This window comes from Medicago sativa, chromosome 4 (assembly GCF_051527215.1).
Source record: "Medicago sativa cultivar Bolivia chromosome 4, Bolivia_mono, whole genome shotgun sequence".
In the NCBI taxonomy this organism is placed as follows: domain Eukaryota; kingdom Viridiplantae; phylum Streptophyta; class Magnoliopsida; order Fabales; family Fabaceae; genus Medicago; species Medicago sativa.
Window position 1 is genome coordinate 47,459,576 of NC_140752.1, and position 24,048 is coordinate 47,483,623.

Genomic DNA, 24,048 nt, shown 5'->3' on the forward strand with positions numbered 1-24,048 from the left:
TTCCTAGGAACTATTACATGCTTCGATTCGATATGGCTCGGCCACTTTATGCCCTTTTTAGTGAAAGAAAAAGGGTCAAAAACAAGTAAAATCCGTAAATTAACAAGGAAATACACTTTACCATCATTTTGGCCATTTTTCAAATTTCTAAAATCAACCATGGAAGTCGTAGATATGCACGTTAGATTTCCTAGGAAATATTACATGCTCTGATTCGATAAGGCTAGGCCACTTTATGCCCTTTTTAGTGAAGGAAGAAGGGTCAAAAACAAGTAAAATCCGTAAATTAACAAGGAAATACACTTTACCACCATTTTGGCCATTTTTCAAATTTCTAAAATCAACCATGGAAGTTGTAGATATGCTCGTTAGATTTCCTAGGAACTATTACATGCTTCGATTCGATAAGGCTAGGCCACTTTATGCCCTTTTTAGTGAAAGAAAAAGGGTCAAAAACAAGTAAAATCCGTAAATTAACAAGGAAATTCACTTTACCACCATTTTGGCTGTTTTTCAAATTTCTAAAATCAACCATGGAAGTCGTAGATATGCTCGTTAGATTTCCTAGGAACTATTACATGCTCCGATTCGATAAGACTAGGCCACTTTATGCCCTTTTTAGTGAAAAAAAGGGTCAAAAAGAAGTAAAATCCGTAAATTAACAAGGAAATTAACTTTACGACCATTTTGGCCGTTTTTGAAATTTCTAAAATCAACCATGGAAGTCATAGATATGCTCGTTAGATTTCCTAGGAACTATTACATGCTTCGATTCGAAAAGGCTAGGCCACTTTATGTCTTTTTTAGTGAAAGAAAAAGGGTCAAAAACGAGTAAAATCCCTAAATTAACAAGGAAATTAATTGAACCCCCATTTTGGCCATTTTTCAAATTTCTAAAATCAACCATGGAAGCTGTAGATATGCTCGTTAGATTTCCTAGGAACTATTACATGACTCGATTCGATATGGCTAGGCCACTTTATGCCCTTTTTAATGAAAGAAAAAGGGTCAAAAACAAGTAAAATCCGTAAATTAACAAGGAAATACACTTTACCATCATTTTGGCCATTTTTCAAATTTCTAAAATCAACCATGGAAGTCGTAGATATGCTCGTTAGATTTCCTAGGAACTATTACATGCTTCGATTCGATAAGGCTAGGCCACATTATGTCTTTGTTAGTGAAAGAAAAAGGGACAAAAACGAGTAAAATCCGTAACTAAACAAGGAAATTAACCTAACCCCCATTTTGACCGTTTTTGAAAATTCTAAAATCAACCATGGAGGTCATAGATATGCTCGTCAGATTTCCTAGGAGGTAATACATGGTTCGATTCGAGAAGCCTAGGCCACTTTAGGCCCTTCTTAGTAAAAGAAAAAGGATCAAAATCGAGTAAAATCCGTAAATTAACAAGGAAATTCACTTTACCACCATTTTGGCCGTTTTTCAAATTTCTAAAATCAACCATGGAAGTCGTAGATATGCTCGTTAGATTTCCTGGGAACTATTACATGCTCCGATTTGATAAGGCTAGGCCACTTTATGCCCTTTTTAGTGAAAAAAGGGTCAAAAACAAGTAAAATCCGTAAATTAACATGGAAATACACTTTACCACCATTTTGGCCATTTTTCAAATTTCTAAAATCGACCATGAAAGTTGTAGATATGCTCGTTAGATTTCCTAGAAACTATTAAATGCTTCGATTCGAGAAGGCTAGGCCACTTTATGCCCTTTTTAGTGAAAGAAAAAGGGTCAAAAACGAGTAAAATCCGGATATTAACAAGGAAATTAATTTAACCCCCATTTTGGCCGTTTTTCAATTTTCTAAAATCAACCATGGAAGTTGTAGATATGCTCGTTAGATTTCCTAGGAACTATTACATGCTTCGATTCGATATGGCTCGGCCACTTTATGCCCTTTTTAGTGAAAGAAAAAGGGTCAAAAACAAGTAAAATCCGTAAATTAACAAGGAAATACACTTTACCATCATTTTGGCCATTTTTCAAATTTCTAAAATCAACCATGGAAGTCGTAGATATGCACGTTAGATTTCCTAGGAAATATTACATGCTCTGATTCGATAAGGCTAGGCCACTTTATGCCCTTTTTAGTGAAGGAAGAAGGGTCAAAAACAAGTAAAATCCGTAAATTAACAAGGAAATACACTTTACCACCATTTTGGCCATTTTTCAAATTTCTAAAATCAACCATGGAAGTTGTAGATATGCTCGTTAGATTTCCTAGGAACTATTACATGCTTCGATTCGATAAGGCTAGGCCACTTTATGCCCTTTTTAGTGAAAGAAAAAGGGTCAAAAACAAGTAAAATCCGTAAATTAACAAGGAAATTCACTTTACCACCATTTTGGCTGTTTTTCAAATTTCTAAAATCAACCATGGAAGTCGTAGATATGCTCGTTAGATTTCCTAGGAACTATTACATGCTCCGATTCGATAAGACTAGGCCACTTTATGCCCTTTTTAGTGAAAAAAAGGGTCAAAAAGAAGTAAAATCCGTAAATTAACAAGGAAATTAACTTTACGACCATTTTGGCCGTTTTTGAAATTTCTAAAATCAACCATGGAAGTCATAGATATGCTCGTTAGATTTCCTAGGAACTATTACATGCTTCGATTCGAAAAGGCTAGGCCACTTTATGTCTTTTTTAGTGAAAGAAAAAGGGTCAAAAACGAGTAAAATCCCTAAATTAACAAGGAAATTAATTGAACCCCCATTTTGGCCATTTTTCAAATTTCTAAAATCAACCATGGAAGCTGTAGATATGCTCGTTAGATTTCCTAGGAACTATTACATGACTCGATTCGATATGGCTAGGCCACTTTATGCCCTTTTTAATGAAAGAAAAAGGGTCAAAAACAAGTAAAATCCGTAAATTAACAAGGAAATACACTTTACCATCATTTTGGCCATTTTTCAAATTTCTAAAATCAACCATGGAAGTCGTAGATATGCTCGTTAGATTTCCTAGGAACTATTACATGCTTCGATTCGATAAGGCTAGGCCACATTATGTCTTTGTTAGTGAAAGAAAAAGGGACAAAAACGAGTAAAATCCGTAACTAAACAAGGAAATTAACCTAACCCCCATTTTGACCGTTTTTGAAAATTCTAAAATCAACCATGGAGGTCATAGATATGCTCGTCAGATTTCCTAGGAGGTAATACATGGTTCGATTCGAGAAGCCTAGGCCACTTTAGGCCCTTCTTAGTAAAAGAAAAAGGATCAAAATCGAGTAAAATCCGTAAATTAACAAGGAAATTCACTTTACCACCATTTTGGCCGTTTTTCAAATTTCTAAAATCAACCATGGAAGTCGTAGATATGCTCGTTAGATTTCCTGGGAACTATTACATGCTCCGATTTGATAAGGCTAGGCCACTTTATGCCCTTTTTAGTGAAAAAAGGGTCAAAAACAAGTAAAATCCGTAAATTAACATGGAAATACACTTTACCACCATTTTGGCCATTTTTCAAATTTCTAAAATCGACCATGAAAGTTGTAGATATGCTCGTTAGATTTCCTAGAAACTATTAAATGCTTCGATTCGAGAAGGCTAGGCCACTTTATGCCCTTTTTAGTGAAAGAAAAAGGGTCAAAAACGAGTAAAATCCGGATATTAACAAGGAAATTAATTTAACCCCCATTTTGGCCGTTTTTCAATTTTCTAAAATCAACCATGGAAGTTGTAGATATGCTCGTTAGATTTCCTAGGAACTATTACATGCTTCGATTCGATATGGCTCGGCCACTTTATGCCCTTTTTAGTGAAAGAAAAAGGGTCAAAAACAAGTAAAATCCGTAAATTAACAAGGAAATACACTTTACCATCATTTTGGCCATTTTTCAAATTTCTAAAATCAACCATGGAAGTCGTAGATATGCACGTTAGATTTCCTAGGAAATATTACATGCTCTGATTCGATAAGGCTAGGCCACTTTATGCCCTTTTTAGTGAAGGAAGAAGGGTCAAAAACAAGTAAAATCCGTAAATTAACAAGGAAATACACTTTACCACCATTTTGGCCATTTTTCAAATTTCTAAAATCAACCATGGAAGTTGTAGATATGCTCGTTAGATTTCCTAGGAACTATTACATGCTTCGATTCGATAAGGCTAGGCCACTTTATGCCCTTTTTAGTGAAAGAAAAAGGGTCAAAAACAAGTAAAATCCGTAAATTAACAAGGAAATTCACTTTACCACCATTTTGGCTGTTTTTCAAATTTCTAAAATCAACCATGGAAGTCGTAGATATGCTCGTTAGATTTCCTAGGAACTATTACATGCTCCGATTCGATAAGACTAGGCCACTTTATGCCCTTTTTAGTGAAAAAAAGGGTCAAAAAGAAGTAAAATCCGTAAATTAACAAGGAAATTAACTTTACGACCATTTTGGCCGTTTTTGAAATTTCTAAAATCAACCATGGAAGTCATAGATATGCTCGTTAGATTTCCTAGGAACTATTACATGCTTCGATTCGATAAGGCTAGGCCACTTTATGTCTTTTTTAGTGAAAGAAAAAGGGTCAAAAACGAGTAAAATCCCTAAATTAACAAGGAAATTAATTGAACCCCCATTTTGGCCGTTTTTCAAATTTCTAAAATCAACCACGGAAGCTGTAGATATGCTCGTTAGATTTCCTAGGAACTATTACATGCTTCGATTCGATATGGCTAGGCCACTTTATGCCCTTTTTAATGAAAGAAAAAGGGTCAAAAACAAGTAAAATCCGTAAATTAACAAGGAAATACACTTTACCATCATTTTGGCCATTTTTTAAATTTCTAAAATCAACCATGGAAGTCGTAGATATGCTCGTTAGATTTCCTAGGAACTATTACATGCTTCGATTCGATAAGGCTAGGCCACATTATGTCTTTGTTAGTGAAAGAAAAAGGGACAAAAACGAGTAAAATCCGTAAATAAACAAGGAAATTAACCTAACCCCCATTTTGGCCATTTTTCAAATTTCTAAAATCAACCATGGAAGTCGTAGATATGCTCGTTAGATTTCCTAGGAACTATTACATGCTTCGATTCGATAAGGTTAGACCACTTTATGCCTTTTTTAGTGACAGAAAAAGGGTCAAAAACAAGTAAAATCCGTAAATTAACAAGGAAATACACTTTACCATCATTTTGGCCATTTTTCAAATTTCTATAATCAACCATGGAAGTCGTAGATATGCTCGTTAGATTTCCTAGGAACTATTACATGCTTCGATTCGATAAGGCTAGGCCACATTATGTCTTTGTTAGTGAAAGAAAAAGGGACAAAAACGAGTAAAATCCGTAAATAAACAAGGAAATTAACCTAACCCCCATTTTGACCGTTTTTGAAAATTCTAAAATCAACCATGGAGGTCATAGATATGCTCGTCATATTTCCTAGGAGGTAATACATGGTTCGATTCGAGAAGGCTAGGCCACTTTATGCCCTTCTTAGTAAAAGAAAAAGGATCAAAATCGAGTAAAATCCGTAAATTAACAAGGAAATTCACTTTACCACCATTTTGGCCGTTTTTCAAATTTCTAAAATCAACCATGGAAGTCGTAGATATGCTCGTTAGATTTCCTGGGAACTATTACATGCTCCGATTTGATAAGGCTAGGCCACTTTATGCCCTTTTTAGTGAAAAAAGGGTCAAAAACAAGTAAAATCCGTAAATTAACATGGAAATACACTTTACCACCATTTTGGCCATTTTTCAAATTTCTAAAATCGACCATGAAAGTTGTAGATATGCTCGTTAGATTTCCTAGAAACTATTAAATGCTTCGATTCGAGAAGGCTAGGCCACTTTATGCCCTTTTTAGTGAAAGAAAAAGGGTCAAAAACAAGTAAAATCCGTATATTAACAAGGAAATTAATTTAACCCCCATTTTGGCCGTTTTTCAATTTTCTAAAATCAACCATGGAAGTTGTAGATATGCTCGTTAGATTTCCTAGGAACTATTACATGCTTCGATTCGATATGGCTCGGCCACTTTATGCCCTTTTTAGTGAAAGAAAAAGGGTCAAAAACAAGTAAAATCCGTAAATTAACAAGGAAATACACTTTACCATCATTTTGGCCATTTTTCAAATTTCTAAAATCAACCATGGAAGTCGTAGATATGCACGTTAGATTTCCTAGGAACTATTACATGCTCTGATTCGATAAGGCTAGGCCACTTTATGCCCTTTTTAGTGAAGGAAGAAGGGTCAAAAACAAGTGAAATCCGTAAATTAACAAGGAAATACACTTTACCACCATTTTGGCCATTTTTCAAATTTCTAAAATCAACCATGGAAGTTGTAGATATGCTCGTTAGATTTCCTAGGAACTATTACATGCTTCGATTCGATAAGGCTAGGCCACTTTATGCCCTTTTTAGTGAAAGAAAAAGGGTCAAAAACAAGTAAAATCCGTAAATTAACAAGGAAATTCACTTTACCACCATTTTGGCTGTTTTTCAAATTTCTAAAATCAACCATGGAAGTCGTAGATATGCTCGTTAGATTTCCTAGGAACTATTACATGCTCCGATTCGATAAGACTAGGCCACTTTATGCCCTTTTTAGTGAAAAAAAGGGTCAAAAAGAAGTAAAATCCGTAAATTAACAAGGAAATTAACTTTACGACCATTTTGGCCGTTTTTGAAATTTCTAAAATCAACCATGGAAGTCATAGATATGCTCGTTAGATTTCCTAGGAACTATTACATGCTTCGATTCGATAAGGCTAGGCCACTTTATGTCTTTTTTAGTGAAAGAAAAAGGGTCAAAAACGAGTAAAATCCCTAAATTAACAAGGAAATTAATTGAACCCCCATTTTGGCCGTTTTTCAAATTTCTAAAATCAACCACGGAAGCTGTAGATATGCTCGTTAGATTTCCTAGGTACTATTACATGCTTCGATTCGATATGGCTAGGCCACTTTATGCCCTTTTTAATGAAAGAAAAAGGGTCAAAAACAAGTAAAATCCGTAAATTAACAAGGAAATACACTTTACCATCATTTTGGCCATTTTTCAAATTTCTAAAATCAACCATGGAAGTCGTAGATATGCTCGTTAGATTTCCTAGGAACTATTACATGCTTCGATTCGATAAGGCTAGGCCACATTATGTCTTTGTTAGTGAAAGAAAAAGGGATAAAAACGAGTAAAATCCGTAAATAAACAAGGAAATTAACCTAACCCCCATTTTGGCCGTTTTTGAAAATTCTAAAATCAACCATGGAGGTCATAGATATGCTCGTTAGATTTCCTAGGAACTATTACATGCTTCGATTCGATAAGGCTAGGCCACTTTATGTCTTTTTTAGTGAAAGAAAAAGGGTCAAAAACGAGTAAAATCCGTATATTAACAAGGAAATTAATTTAACCCCCATTTTGGCCGTTTTTCAATTTTCTAAAATCAACCATGGAAGTGGTAGATATGCTCGTTAGATTTCCTAGGAACTATTACATGCTTCGATTCGATATGGCTCGGCCACTTTATGCCCTTTTTAGTGAAAGAAAAAGGGTCAAAAACAAGTAAAATCCGTAAATTAACAAGGAAATACACTTTACCATCATTTTGGCCATTTTTCAAATTTCTAAAATCAACCATGGAAGTCGTAGATATGCACGTTAGATTTCCTAGGAACTATTACATGCTCCGATTCGATAAGGCTAGGCCACTTTATGCCCTTTTTAGTGAAAGAAGATGGGTCAAAAACAAGTAAAATCCGTAAATTAACAAGGAAATACACTTTACCACCATTTTGGCCATTTTTCAAATTTCTAAAATCAACCATGGAAGTTGTAGATATGCTCGTTAGATTTCCTAGGAACTATTACATGCTTCGATTCGATAAGGCTAGGCCACTTTATGCCCTTTTTAGTGAAAGATAAAGGGTCAAAAACAAGTAAAATCCGTAAATTAACAAGGAAATTAACTTTACCACCATTTTGGCCGTTTTTGAAATTTCTAAAATCAACCATGGAGGTCGTAGATATGCTCGTTAGATTTCCTAGGAACAATTACATGGTTCGATTCGAGAAGGCTATGCCACTTTATGCCCTTCTTAGTGAAAGAAAAAGGATCAAAATCGAGTAAAATCCGTAAATTAACAAGGAAATTCACTTTACCACCATTTTGGCTGTTTTTCAAATTTCTAAAATCAACCATGGAAGTCGTAGATATGCTCGTTAGATTTCCTAGGAACTATTACATGCTCCGATTCGATAAGACTAGGCCACTTTATGCCCTTTTTAGTGAAAAAAGGGTCAAAAAGAAGTAAAATCCGTAAATTAACAAGGAAATTAACTTTACGACCATTTTGGCCGTTTTTGAAATTTCTAAAATCAACCATGGAAGTCATAGATATGTGTCATACCCTAATTTTGGACCTAAAAATACTAACTCAATTCTCCTTTTCTTGTATTTCAAGTCATTTGATATATCTCTGATCAATTACATCTCTCTTTGCATTTTGTTTCAATATTACTTGCAAAATTCACATAGAAGGGTATTTTAGTCATTTCCTATGTCAAAATTTCTTCCAGTCTTTTAAAAATTTGTTTCAGTCTTTTCATTTGGTTTGGATAAGTCTCTGTTCAATTCTATGTCAAAATCCATTTCAAAAATTGCATTTGAAGTCATTTTGAGTCAGTTTTGCCCCTAGGGGCATTTTACTCTTTTCATGTGTCAAAACTCTGGTCAAATTTTGAGAATTGTCTCTGAGTCTTTCAAATTGGTTTAAATAAACTCTTGCTTCAATTCCCTGTTAAAAATCCGTTTTAAAGTTGCATCTGAGTCATTTTTAGTCGTTTTTAGTCCCTAGGGGCATTTTGGTCATTTCACATGAAATCTCTGATTCATTTTAATTTGCTTTGTTGTTTTAATCGTCTCGCTTTACGTTAATTTTAATTTGCATTTTAATCCATTTTTAAGTTTGTTAGAGTCAAAGTCAAGGTTTGTTACAAGTCAAGTGCCACATGGCATCACATCATTGGTCCAAGCATTCCCACATCACCTATAAATAAGTCAAGGTCAAGGTTCACAAGGGATCATTTTTTTCCCACTAATTATTTTCACAAATTCCACAAAATTCACAAAAGTCTTTTTCTCTTATTTTCTTTTTCCCATTTTTTCTCATCTTGAACAACCACTCTAACCACCTCTAACTAACTTTTCCCCCACCCTAACAAACTTCAACAACCTCCATAACCACCTTCAACCACCACCTTCAACCTCCAAAAACCACCACAATCACCACAAAACCACCACTACATTCATCACCAATTCACAAAACTCATCAATTTCACCGATCTTCACCGAATAACACAAAAGTTTCACAATCAAAAACCGCAATCCATTGCAAATTTTCACGAGAATCTCTCGAACTCATCATTGAAAGCAATAATTCCAAGCTTCCAATCACAATCTCACGCAAAAGAACTCAACAACATCAAGATCAACGGAACGCCGATCTACGACGACAGAGTTCTTCCCGCTCACGGAATCGATAGATTTTGCGGTCCTAATTTCCAGAACAGTGAACCTAGTCAGAGACCTAACGCAAATTCTAATTCATCGTGTTCTGCGTTGAATCTCACTGTGAATTCATCCGGTTCGTTCGAACAAGCTGTGAAAGCGCTAAAGCATGGCGGTTACTCTGTTATGGCTTCGTTCCTCAGAATGAAACTCTCCGGCAATACAAACCAGAATGGAATAACGGCGTTCACTCCCACGGATGAGATGGTGATGAACCGTATCGGTGGTTTCAGAGATTATCCTTCGCCCTTTCGCCGGCACGTGGTACCTTGCAAAGCTTCTATGGAACGATCTGGCGGATTTTGGTGACGGCATGCAATTGCTGATGTTCTTGGAAGGGTTTAGTGTCAATATCATAAGGTCCAATGGCGATTTGCTTCTTTTAGGCGTGCTCTGTAACTGGGGAAAGCCATGCTTGAGTTAGAGGAAGAAGGAAATCGGTGGAATGAAGGAAACTGATCCAACAGATTGCACATTATGTTAAACGGGTCGGATTTTATTCAATCAGGTTAGTCTGGATCGACCCAGTTCCTCATTCCCTTAGGCCCATTTGTATTAGCTGCTGTTCTTTCTGTTTGCTAGTCATACCCTTGCAATGCTTACTGCACCCCCTTGTGCATGTGATTTTAATGCTAAAAAAAGGGTTCCAAAAAATGCAGGTGTGTTTTTCTCGTTACTATTGTGGATTCTTGATGACTCTCAGTAGTTTTTGCATGATAAATCTTGATCAAAATGTATGAAAATTTTCTCGTGCTTTATTAAATCAATTCTTGTTAACTCTTGTGTTTTTTTGCTTAAAGGGAAAAAGCTTCTAAGTTTTTTTGTGGATTTTTCGTTGTGATAGTTTTGGCACTTGATACTTGACTTTTGGAGAAATAATTGCATGTCAAAATTTACTTCAAAAAATATGTGTGTTTGTCTTTTGTTACTTTGTTGTGAAAACTTTGCGAAATTTTGATGTATCTTGAACTTGATGATTAGGCCTATAATTGTGATATTTTGCATGTAATTTTTGTGATGATTTGCCTCATGAATTTGGGTGTATATTTGCTGTTTTGAGAGTGATTTTTGTGGACTTGGTATTTTGTGTATAATGTGAATTTCCCTTGCATGAAATAAAAATGTAAGAAGACTTGGAATCCTTATAATTTTTGGCATGTTAATGATTCTCGTGTTTATGATTGAATTAAACTCTTTGAAGTCTTCCAAAAATATGAGAATCTAGGTATTAAATCTTGCCTAGCATTATATTGAATTCAAGTTTTTTACCTTCCTTTTTTTCGGTTAAGTTCTTGGTTATGGCTTTGCTAAATCCTAGTTGCTTTACTATGTCTTTTCCCTTGCTTCCTTTTCATCTTTTCTTATGCTTTGTGCTACTAACTCCTTTTGTTTCATGTCTCATAGCATCTTGCATATTCACCTTGCATATTTCTCTTTTTTCTTTCTATATTTCACTAGTGAGCAAATAGAATGTAAAGTTAGGACTTTGTAATTCCTTTTTTATTTTTCATGTCTCTAAATTCTTGCAAGACCATAGAATGTATCTAGGCCAATGATGTAAAGGACAATGGACTCTAATAATGTACACCGACACAAGCACCGACACATGCACACACATCACTTTAGGTATATGGCTAGAATATGCATGTTTAGATGTATGTTTAGGATTGTATGTTTAGATGAATGCTTAGGATTTACACTTAGAAAAATCAATTTTCCAAAAAAAGATAAAACAACTTCACTCAAATCATTTTCTTAAGAAACCTTGGGATCAAAATCCCATTGAATTTTCCTTTTATTTTCCTAATCAAACTTTAATGGATTTTAACCATACTTAGACCACATTTTGCAAAATAACTAATCTCACCTCACATTTTTCCAATCTTATGCCCTTGAGGCTTCTCAATCTCCATTCTCAAAAATTCCAATTTTCAAACTTAAAATCAACCAACAAAAACAAAAACATTTTTGGAAGAGAACTACGGTGGATTTGATCCCTTAAACGGGTACGTAGGCAAGGAACAAAATTCCTTCAATTCAACTAAAATAAAAATTCAAACACATTCTTCTCCCTCCAATTCTTCACTTAGAATACTTTTAGGCTTAACCTTTTCTTTCAAAATAGCATTTAAAAATGAAGCGCGCGCGTAGAAATTAAAGACGGTTCCTATAGGATACTATAGTCATTATGGGTGCCTAACACCTTCCCGTAGCGAAAACAACTCCCGGACCTCGATTCTCAAGGGTTTTACTTATTTTTCCCTTCCCAAGAAAAAATGAGATATCACCGGTTAAAAAGGTTCAAACGTAATCAATGTTTGACACCCGAAAACCAAGATAAAACAATATGCTCGTTAGATTTCCTAGGAACTATTACATGCTTCGATTCGAAAAGGCTAGACCACTTTATGTCTTTTTTAGTGAAAGAAAAAGGGTCAAAAACGAGTAAAATCCCTAAATTAATAAGGAAATTAATTGAACCCCCATTTTGGCCGTTTTTCAAATTTCTAAAATCAACCATGGAAGCTGTAGATATGCTCGTTAGATTTCCTAGGAACTATTACATGCTTCGATTCGATATGGCTAGGCCACTTTATGCCCTTTTTAATGAAAGAAAAAGGGTCAAAAACAAGTAAAATCCGTAAATTAACAAGGAAATACACTTTACCATCATTTTGGCCATTTTTCAAATTTCTAAAATCAACCATGGAAGTCGTAGATATGCACGTTAGATTTCCTAGGAACTATTACATGCTCCGATTCGATAAGGCTAGGCCACTTTATGCCCTTTTTAGTGAAAGAAGAAGGGTCAAAAACAAGTAAAATCCGTAAATTAACAAGGAAATACACTTTACCACCATTTTGGCCATTTTTCAAATTTCTAAAATCAACCATGGAAGTCGTAGATATGCACGTTAGATTTCCTAGGAATTATTACATGCTCCGATTCGATAAGGCTAGGCCACTTTATGCCCTTTTTAGTGAAAGAAAAATGGTCAAAAACGAGTAAAATCCGTAAATAAACAAGGAATTTAACCTAAACCCCATTTTGCCCGTTTTTGAAAATTCTAAAATCAACCATGGAGGTCATAGATATGCTCGTTAGATTTCCTAGGAACTATTACATGGTTCGATTCGAGAAGGCTATGCCACTTTATGCCCTTCTTAGTGAAAGAAAAATGATCAAAATCGAGTAAAATCCGTAAATTAACAAGGAAATTCACTTTACCACCATTTTGGCCGTTTTTCAAATTTCAAAAATCAACCATGGAAGTCGTAGATATGCTCGTTAGATTTCCTAGGAACTATTACATGCTCCGATTCGATAAGACTAGGTCACTTTATGCCCTTTTTAGTGAAAAAAAGGGTCAAAAAGAAGTAAAATCCGTAAATTAACAAGGAAATTAACTTTACGACCATTTTGGCCGTTTTTGAAATTTCTAAAATCAACCATGGAAGTCATAGATATGCTCGTTAGATTTCCTAGGAACTATTACATGCTTCGATTCGATAAGGCTAGGCCACTTTATGCCTTTTTTAGTGAAAGAAAAAGGGTCAAAAACAAGTAAAATCCGTAAATTAACAAGGAAATACGCTTTAGCATCATTTTGGCCATTTTTCAAATTTCTAAAATCAACCATGGAAGTCGTAGATATGCTCGTTAGATTTCCTAGGAACTATTACATGCTTCGATTCAATAAGGCTAGGCCACATTATGTCTTTGTTATTGAAAGAAAAAGGGTCAAAAAATAGTAAAATCCGTATATTAACAAGGAAATTAATTTAACCCCCATTTTGGCCGTTTTTCAATTTTCTAACATCAACCGTGGAAGTTGTAGATATCCTCGTTAGATTTCCTAGGAACTATTACATGCTTCGATTCGATATGGCTAGGCCACTTTATGCCCATTATAGTGAAAGAAAAAGGGTCAAAAACAAGTAAAATCCGTAAATTAACAAGGAAATACACTTTACCATCATTTTGGCCATTTTTCAAATTTCTAAAATCAACCATGGAAGTCGTAGATATGCACGTTAGATTTCCTAGGAACTATTACATGCTCAGATTCGATAAGGCTAGGCCACTTTATGCCCTTTTTTAGAGAAAGAAGAAGGGTCAAAAACAAGTAAAATCCGTAAATTAACAAGGAAATACACTTTACCACCATTTTGGTCATTTTTCAAATTTCTAAAATCAACCGTGGAAGTTGTAGATATGCTCGTTAGATTTCCTAGGAACTATTACATGCTTTGATTCGATAAGGCTAGGCCACTTTATGCCCTTTTTAGTGAAAGAAAAAGGGTCAAAAACAAGTAAAATCCGTAAATTAACAAGGAAATTAACTTTACCACCATTTTGGCTGTTTTTGAAATTTCAAAAATCAACCATGGAAGTCATAGATATGCTCGTTAGATTTCCTAGGAACTATTACATGCTTCGATTCGATAAGGCTAGGCCAGTTTATGCCCTTTTTAGTGAAAGAAAAATGGTCAAAAACGAGTAAAATCCGTAAATAAACAAGGAATTTAACCTAAACCCCATTTTGCCCGTTTTTGAAAATTCTAAAATCAACCATGGAGGTCGTAGATATGCTCGTTAGATTTCCTAGGAACTATTACATGGTTCGATTCGAGAAGGCTATGCCACTTTATGCCCTTCTTAGTGAAAGAAAAAGGATCAAAATCGAGTAAAATCCGTAAATTAACAAGGAAATTCACTTTACCACCATTTTGGCCGTTTTTCAAATTTCTAAAATCAACCATGGAAGTCGTAGATATGCTCGTTAGATTTCCTAGGAACTATTACATGCTTCGATTCGATAAGACTAGGCCACTTTATGCCCTTTTTAGTGAAAAAAAGGGTCAAAAAGAAGTAAAATCCGTAAATTAACATGGAAGTCATAGATATGCTCGTTAGATTTCCTAGGAACTATTACATGCTTCGATTCGATAAGGCTAGGCCACTTTATGCCTTTTTTAGTGAAAGAAAAAGGGTCAAAAACAAGTAAAATCCGTAAATTAACAAGGAAATACGCTTTAGCATCATTTTGGCCATTTTTCAAATTTCTAAAATCAACCATGGAAGTCGTAGATATGCTCGTTAGATTTCCTAGGAACTATTACATGCTTCGATTCGATAAGGCTAGGCCACATTATGTCTTTGTTATTGAAAGAAAAAGGGTCAAAAACGAGTAAAATCCGTATATTAACAAGGAAATTAATTTAACCCCCATTTTGGCCGTTTTTCAATTTTCTAACATCAACCATGGAAGTTGTAGATATGCTCGTTAGATTTCCTAGGAACTATTACATGCTTCGATTCGATAAGGCTAGGCCACTTTATGCCCTTTTTAGTGAAAGATAAAGGGTCAAAAACAAGTAAAATCCGTAAATTAACAAGGAAATTAACTTTACCACCATTTTGGCCGTTTTTGAAATTTCTAAAATCAACCATGGAAGTCATAGATATGTGTCATACCCTAATTTTGGACCTAAAAATACTAACTCAATTCTCCTTTTCTTGTATTTCAAGTCATTTGATATATCTCTGATCAATTACATCTCTCTTTGCATTTTGTTTCAATATTACTTGCAAAATTCACATAGAAGGGTATTTTAGTCATTTCCTATGTCAAAATTTCTTTCAGTCTTTTAAAAATTTGTTTGAGTCTTTTCATTTGGTTTGGATAAGTCTCTGTTCAATTCTATGTCAAAATCCATTTCAAAAATTGCATTTGAAGTCATTTTGAGTCAGTTTTGCCCCTAGGGGCATTTTACTCTTTTCATGTGTCAAAACTCTGGTCAAATTTTGAGAATTGTCTCTCAGTCTTTCAAATTGGTTTAAATAAACTCTTGCTTCAATTCCCTGTTAAAAATCCGTTTTAAAGTTGCATCTGAGTCATTTTTAGTCGTTTTTAGTCCCTAGGGGCATTTTGGTCATTTCACATGAAATCTCTGATTCATTTTAATTTGCTTTGTTGTTTTAATCGTCTCGCTTTACGTTAATTTTCTTTTTCAATTCAATTTTAGTTTTAATTTTCATTTTGGTCCTTGTACTTTTGTTATTTGCATTTTAATCCATTTTTAAGTTTGTTAGAGTCAAAGTCAAGGTTTGTTACAAGTCAAGTGCCACTTGGGATCACATCATTGGTCCAAGCATTCCCACATCACCTATAAATAAGTCAAGGTCAAGGTTCACAAGGGATCATTTTTTTCCCACTAATTATTTTCACAAATTCCACAAAATTCACAAAAGTCTTTTTCTCTTATTTTCTTTTTCCCATTTTTTCTCATCTTGAACAACCACTCTAACCACCTCTAACTAACTTTTCCCCCACCCTAACAAACTTCAACAACCTCCATAACCACCTTCAACCACCACCTTCAACCTCCAAAAACCACCACAATCACCACAAAACCACCACTACATTCATCACCAATTCACAAAACTCATCAATTTCACCGATCTTCACCGAATAACACAAAAGTTTCACAATCAAAAACCGCAATCCATTGCAAATTTTCACGAGAATCTCTCGAACTCATCATTGAAAGCAATAATTCCAAGCTTCCAATCACAATCTCACGCAAAAGAACTCAACAACATCAAGATCAACGGAACGCCGATCTACGACGACAGAGTTCTTCCCGCTCACGGAATCGATAGATTTTGCGGTCCTAATTTCCAGAACAGTGAACCTAGTTAGAGACCTAACTCAAATTCTAATTCATCGTGTTCTGCGTTGAATCTCACTGTGAATTCATCCGGTTCGTTCGAACAAGCTGTGAAAGCGCTAAAGCATGGCGGTTACTCTGTTATGGCTTCGTTCCTCAGAATGAAACTCTCCGGCAATACAAACCAGAACGGAATAACGGCGTTCACTCCCACGGATGAGATGGTGATGAACCGTATCGGTGGTTTCAGAGATTATCCTTCGCCCTTTCGCCGGCACGTGGTACCTTGCAAAGCTTCTGTGGAACGATCTGGCGGATTTTGGTGACGGCATTCAATTGCTGATGTTCTTGGAAGGGTTTAGTGTCAATATCACAAGGTCCAATGGCGATTTGCTTCTTTCAGGCGTGCTCTGTAACTGGGGAAAGCCATGCTTCAGTTAGAGGAAGAAGGAAATCGGTGGAATGAAGGAAACTGATCCAACAGATTGCACATTATGTTAAACGGGTCGGATTTTATTCAATCAGGTTAGTCTGGATCGACCCAGTTCCTCATTCCCTTAGGCCCATTTGTATTAGCTGCTGTTCTTTCTGTTTGCTAGTCATACCCCTGCAATGCTTACTGCACCCCCTTGTGCATGTGATTTTAATGCTAAAAAAGGGTTCCAAAAAATGCAGGTGTGTTTTTCTCGTTACTATTGTGGATTCTTGATGACTCTTAGTAGTCTTTGCATGATAAATCTTGATCAAAATGTATGAAAATTTTCTCGTGCTTTATTAAATCAATTCTTGTTAACTCTTGTGTTTTTTTGCTTAAAGGGAAAAAGCTTCTAAGTTTTTTTGTGGATTTTTCGTTGTGATAGTTTTGGCACTTGATACTTGACTTTTGGAGAAATAATTGCATGTCAAAATTTACTTCAAAAAATATGTGTGTTTGTCTTTTGTTACTTTGTTGTGAAAACTTTGCGAAATTTTGATGTATCTTGAACTTGATGATTAGGCCTATAATTGTGATATTGTGCATGTAATTTTTGTGATGATTTGCCTCATGAATTTGGGTGTATATTTGCTGTTTTGAGAGTGATTTTTGTGGACTTGGTATTTTGTGTATAATGTGAATTTCCCTTGCATGAAATAAAAATGTAAGAAGACTTGGAATCCTTATAATTTTTGGCATGTTAATGATTCTCGTGTTTATGATTGAATTAAACTCTTTGAAGTCTTCCAAAAATATGAGAATCTAGGTATTAAATCTTGCCTAGCATTATATTGAATTCAAGTTTTTTACCTTCCTTTTTTTCGGTTAAGTTCTTGGTTATGGCTTTGCTAAATCCTAGTTGCTTTACTATGTCTTTTCCCTTGCTTCCTTTTCATCTTTTCTTATGCTTTGTGCTACTAACTCCTTTTGTTTCATGTCTCATAGCATCTTGCATATTCACCTTGCATATTTCTCTTTTTTCTTTCTATATTTCACTAGTGAGCAAATAGAATGTAAAGTTAGGACTTTGTAATTCCTTTTTTATTTTTCATGTCTCTAAATTCTTGCAAGACCATAGAATGTATCTAGGCCAATGATGTAAAGGACAATGGACTCTAATAATGTACACCGACACAAGCACCGACACACGCACACACATCACTTTAGGTATATGGCTAGAATATGCATGTTTAGATGTATGTTTAGGATTGTATGTTTAGATGAATGCTTAGGATTTACACTTAGAAAAATCAATTTTCCAAAAAAAGATAAAACAACTTCACTCAAATCATTTTCTTAAGAAACCTTGGGATCAAAATCCCATTGAATTTTCCTTTTATTTTCCTAATCAAACTTTAATGGATTTTAACCATACTTAGACCACATTTTGCAAAATAACTAATCTCACCTCACATTTTTCCAATCTTATGCCCTTGAGGCTTCTCAATCTCCATTCTCAAAAATTCCAATTTTCAAACTTAAAATCAACCAACAAAAACAAAAACATTTTTGGAAGAGAACTACGGTGGATTTGATCCCTTAAACGGGTACGTAGGCAAGGAACAAAATTCCTTCAATTCAACTAAAATAAAAATTCAAACACATTCTTCTCCCTCCAATTCTTCACTTAGAATACTTTTAGGCTTAACCTTTTCTTTCAAAATAGCATTTAAAAATGAAGCGCGCGCGTAGAAATTAAAGACGGTTCCTATAGGATACTATAGTCGTTATGGGTGCCTAACACCTTCCCGTAGCGAAAACAACTCCCGGACCTCGATTCTCAAGGGTTTTGCTTATTTTTCCCTTCCCAAGAAAAAATGAGATATCACCGGTTAAAAAGGTTCAAACGTAATCAATGTTTGACACCCGAAAACCAAGATAAAACAATATGCTCGTTAGATTTCCTAGGAACTATTACATGCTTCGATTCGAAAAGGCTAGGCCACTTTATGTCTTTTTTAGTGAAAGAAAAAGGGTCAAAAACGAGTAAAATCCCTAAATTAACAAGGAAATTAATTGAACCCCCATTTTGGCCGTTTTTCAAATTTCTAAAATCAACCATGGAAGCTGTAGATATGCTCGTTAGATTTCCTAGGAACTATTACATGCTTCGATTCGATATGGCTAGGCCACTTTATGCCCTTTTTAATGAAAGAAAAAGGGTCAAAAACAAGTAAAATCCGTAAATTAACAAGGAAATACACTTTACCATCATTTTGGCCATTTTTCAAATTTCTAAAATCAACCATGGAAGTCGTAGATATGCACGTTAGATTTCCTAGGAACTATTACATGTTCCGATTCGATAAGGCTAGGCCACTTTATGCCCTTTTTAGTGAAAGAAGAAGGGTCAAAAACAAGTAAAATCCGTAAATTAACAAGGAAATACACTTTAGCATCATTTTGGCCATTTTTCAAATTTCTAAAATCAACCATGGAAGTCGTAGATATGCTCGTTAGATTTCCTAGGAACTATTACATGCTTCGATTCGATAAGGCTAGGCCACATTATGTCTTTGTTATTGAAAGAAAAAGGGTCAAAAACGAGTAAAATCCGTATATTAACAAGGAAATTAATTTAACCCCCATTTTGGCCGTTTTTCAATTTTCTAACATCAACCATGGAAGTTGTAGATATGCTCGTTAGATTTCCTAGGAACTATTACATGCTTCGATTCGATAAGGCTAGGCCACTTTATGCCCTTTTTAGTGAAAGATAAAGGGTCAAAAACAAGTAAAATCCGTAAATTAACAAGGAAATTAACTTTACCACCATTTTGGCCGTTTTTGAAATTTCTAAAATCAACCATGGAGGTCGTAGATATGCTCGTTAGATTTCCTAGGAACAATTACATGGTTCGATTCGAGAAGGCTATGCCACTTTATGCCCTTCTTAGTGAAAGAAAAAGGATCAAAATCGAGTAAAATCCGTAAATTAACAAGGAAATTCACTTTACCACCATTTTGGCTGTTTTTCAAATTTCTAAAATCAACCATGGAAGTCGTAGATATGCTCGTTAGATTTCCTCGGAACTATTACATGCTCCGATTCGATAAGACTAGGCCACTTTATGCCCTTTTTAGTGAAAAAAAGGGTCAAAAAGAAGTAAAATCCGTAAATTAACAAGGAAATTAACTTTACGACCATTTTGGCCGTTTTTGAAATTTCTAAAATCAACCATGGAAGTCATAGATATGTGTCATACCCTAATTTTGGACCTAAAAATACTAACTCAATTCTCCTTTTCTTGTATTTCAAGTCATTTGATATATCTCTGATCAATTACATCTCTCTTTGCATTTTGTTTCAATATTACTTGCAAAATTCACATAGAAGGGTATTTTAGTCATTTCCTATGTCAAAATTTCTTTCAGTCTTTTAAAAATTTGTTTGAGTCTTTTCATTTGGTTTGGATAAGTCTCTGTTCAATTCTATGTCAAAATCCATTTCAAAAATTGCATTTGAAGTCATTTTGAGTCAGTTTTGCCCCTAGGGGCATTTTAGTCTTTTCATGTGTTAAAACTCTGGTCAAATTTTGAGAATTGTCTCTGAGTCTTTCAAATTGGTTTAAATAAACTCTTGCTTCAATTCCCTGTTAAAAATCCGTTTTAAAGTTGCATCTGAGTCATTTTTAGTCGTTTTTAGTCCCTAGGGGCATTTTGGTCATTTCACATGAAATCTCTGATTCATTTTAATCTGCTTTGTTGTTTTAATCGTCTCGCTTTACGTTAATTTTCTTTTTCAATTCAATTTTAGTTTTTATTTTCATTTTGGTCCTTGTACTTTTGTTATTTGCATTTTAATCCATTTTTAAGTTTGTTAGAGTCAAAGTCAAGGTTTGTTACAAGTCAAGTGCCACATGGCATCACATCATTGGTCCAAGCATTCCCACATCACCTATAAATAAGTCAAGGTCAAGGTTCACAAGGGATCATTTTTTTCCCACTAATTATTTTCACAAATTCCACAAAATTCACAAAAGTCTTTTTCTCTTATTTTCTTTTTCCCATTTTTTCTCATCTTGAACAACCACTCTAACCACCTCTAACTAACTTTTCCCCCACCCTAACAAACTTCAACAACCTCCATAACCACCTTCAACCACCACCTTGAACCTCCAAAAACCACCACAATCACCACAAAACCACCACTACATTCATCACCAATTCACAAAACTCATCAATTTCACCGATCTTCACCGAATAACACAAAAGTTTCACAATCAAAAACCGCAATCCATTGCAAATTTTCACGAGAATCTCTCGAACTCATCATTGAAAGCAATAATTCCAAGCTTCCAATCACAATCTCACGCAAAAGAACTCAACAACATCAAGATCAACGGAACGCCGATCTACGACGACAGAGTTCTTCCCGCTCACGGAATCGATAGATTTTGCGGTCCTAATTTCCAGAACAGTGAACCTAGTCCGAGACCTAACTCAAATTCTAATTCATCGTGTTCTGCGTTGAATCTCACTATGAATTCATCCGGTTCGTTCGAACAAGCTGTGAAAGCGCTAAAGCATGGCGGTTACTCTGTTATGGCTTCGTTCCTCAGAATGAAACTCTCCGGCAATACAAACCAGAACGGAATAACGGCGTTCACTCCCATGGATGAGATGGTGATGAACCGTATCGGTGGTTTCAGAGATTATCCTTCGCCCTTTCGCCGGCACGTGGTACCCTGCAAAGCTTCTATGGAACGATCTGGCGGATTTTGGTGACGGCATGCAATTGCTGATGTTCTTGGAAGGGTTTAGTGTCAATATCACAAGGTCCAATGGCAATTTGCTTCTTTCAGGCGTGCTCTGTAACTGGGGAAAGCCATGCTTGAGTTAGAGGAAGAAGGAAATCGGTGGAATGAAGGAAACTGATCCAACAGATTGCACATTATGTTAAACGGATCGGATTTTATTCAATCAGGTTAGTCTGGATCGACCCAGTTCCTCATTCCCTTAGGCCCATTTGTATTAGCTGCTGTTCTTTCTGTTTGCTAGTCATACCCCTGCAATGCTTACTGCACCCCCTTGTGCATGTGATTTTAATGCTAAAAAAAGGGTTCCAAAAAATGCAGGTGTGTTTTTCTCGTTACTATTGTGGATTCTTGATGACTCTTAGTAGTCTTTGCATGATAAATCTTGATCAAAATGTATGAAAATTTTCTCGTGCTTTATTAAATCAATTCTTGTTAACTCTTGTGTTTTTTTGCTTAAAGGGAAAAAGCTTCTAAGTTTTTTTGTGGATTTTTCGTTGTGATAGTTTTGGCACTTGATACTTGACTTTTGGAGAAATAATTGCATGTCAAAATTTACTTCAAAAAATATGTGTGTTTGTCTTTTGTTACTTTGTTGTGAAAACTTTGCGAAATTTTGATGTATCTTGAACTTGATGATTAGGCCTATAATTGTGATATTGTGCATGTAATTTTTGTGATGATTTGCCTCATGAATTTGGGTGTATATTTGCTGTTTTGAGAGTGATTTTTATGGACTTGGTATTTTGTGTATAATGTGAATTTCCCTTGCATGAAATAAAAATGTAAGAAGACTTGGAATCCTTATAATTTTTGGCATGTTAATGATTCTCGTGTTTATGATTGAATTAAACTCTTTGAAGTCTTCCAAAAATATGAGAATCTAGGTATTAAATCTTGCCTAGCATTATATTGAATTCAAGTTTTTTACCTTCCTTTTTTTCGGTTAAGTTCTTGGTTATGGCTTTGCTAAATCCTAGTTGCTTTACTATGTCTTTTCCCTTGCTTCCTTTTCATCTTTTCTTATGCTTTGTGCTACTAACTCCTTTTGTTTCATGTCTCATAGCATCTTGCATATTTACCTTGCATATTTCTCTTTTTTCTTTCTATATTTCACTAGTGAGCAAATAGAATGTAAAGTTAGGACTTTGTAATTCCTTTTTTATTTTTCATGTCTCTAAATTCTTGCAAGACCATAGAATGTATCTAGGCCAATGATGTAAAGGACAATGGACTCTAATAATGTACACCAACACAAGCACCGACACATGCACACACATCACTTTAGGCATATGGCTAGAATATGCATGTTTAGATGTATGTTTAGGATTGTATGTTTAGATGAATGCTTAGGATTTACACTTAGAAAAATCAATTTTCCAAAAAAAGATAAAACAACTTCACTCAAATCATTTTCTTAAGAAACCTTGGGATCAAAATCCCATTGAATTTTCCTTTTATTTTCCTAATCAAACTTTAATGGATTTTAACCATACTTAGACCACATTTTGCAAAATAACTAATCTCACCTCACATTTTTCCAATCTTATGCCCTTGAGGCTTCTCAATCTTCATTCTCAAAAATTCCAATTTTCAAACTTAAAATCAACCAACAAAAACAAAAACATTTTTGGAAGAGAACTACGGTGGATTTGATCCCTTAAACGGGTACGTAGGCAAGGAACAAAATTCCTTCAATTCAACTAAAATAAAAATTCAAACACATTCTTCTCCCTCCAATTCTTCACTTAGAATACTTTTAGGCTTAACCTTTTCTTTCAAAATAGCATTTAAAAATGAAGCGCGCGCGTAGAAATTAAAGACGGTTCCTATAGGATACTATAGTCGTTATGGGTGCCTAACACCTTCCCGTAGCGAAAACAACTCCCGGACCTCGATTCTCAAGGGTTTTGCTTATTTTTCCCTTCCCAAGAAAAAATGAGATATCACCGGTTAAAAAGGTTCAAACGTAATCAATGTTTGACACCCGAAAACCAAGATAAAACAATATGCTCGTTAGATTTCCTAGGAACTATTACATGCTTCGATTCGAAAAGGCTAGGCCACTTTATGTCTTTTTTAGTGAAAGAAAAATGGTCAAAAACGAGTAAAATCCCTAAATTAACAAGGAAATTAATTGAACCCCCATTTTGGCCGTTTTTCAAATTTCTAAAATCAACCATGGAAGCTGTAGATATGCTCGTTAGATTTCCTAGGAACTATTACATGCTTCGATTCGATATGGCTAGGCCACTTTATGCCCTTTTTAATGAAAGAAAAAGGGTCAAAAACAAGTAAAATCCGTAAATTAACAAGGAAATACACTTTACCATCATTTTGGCCATTTTTCAAATTTCTAAAATCAACCATGGAAGTCGTAGATATGCACGTTAGATTTCCTAGGAACTATTACATGCTCCGATTCGATAAGGCTAGGCCACTTTATGCCCTTTTTAGTGAAAGAAGAAGGGTCAAAAACAAGTAAAATCCGTAAATTAACAAGGAAATACACTTTACCACCATTTTGGCCATTTTTCAAATTTCTAAAATCAACCATGGAAGTTGTAGATATGCTCGTTAGATTTCCT

The 24,048-nt window shown here is 35.0% G+C and overlaps 1 protein-coding gene and 1 pseudogene across 1 annotated transcript; both read left to right on the forward strand.

The window, feature by feature from the left end:
- Nucleotides 1–5,383: 5,383 nt before the first annotated feature.
- Nucleotides 5,384–9,862, forward strand: LOC146929410 (putative fasciclin-like arabinogalactan protein 20). Its single transcript, XM_085707312.1, has 2 exons — nt 5,384–5,421; nt 9,430–9,862. Exons 1-2 carry the CDS (start codon nt 5,384–5,386, stop codon nt 9,860–9,862), a joined length of 471 nt encoding a protein of 156 aa, XP_085563438.1.
- Nucleotides 9,863–16,371: 6,509 nt separating this feature from the next.
- LOC146929411 (putative fasciclin-like arabinogalactan protein 20) lies at nt 16,372–23,571 on the forward strand (annotated as a pseudogene).
- Nucleotides 23,572–24,048: the final 477 nt, after the last annotated feature.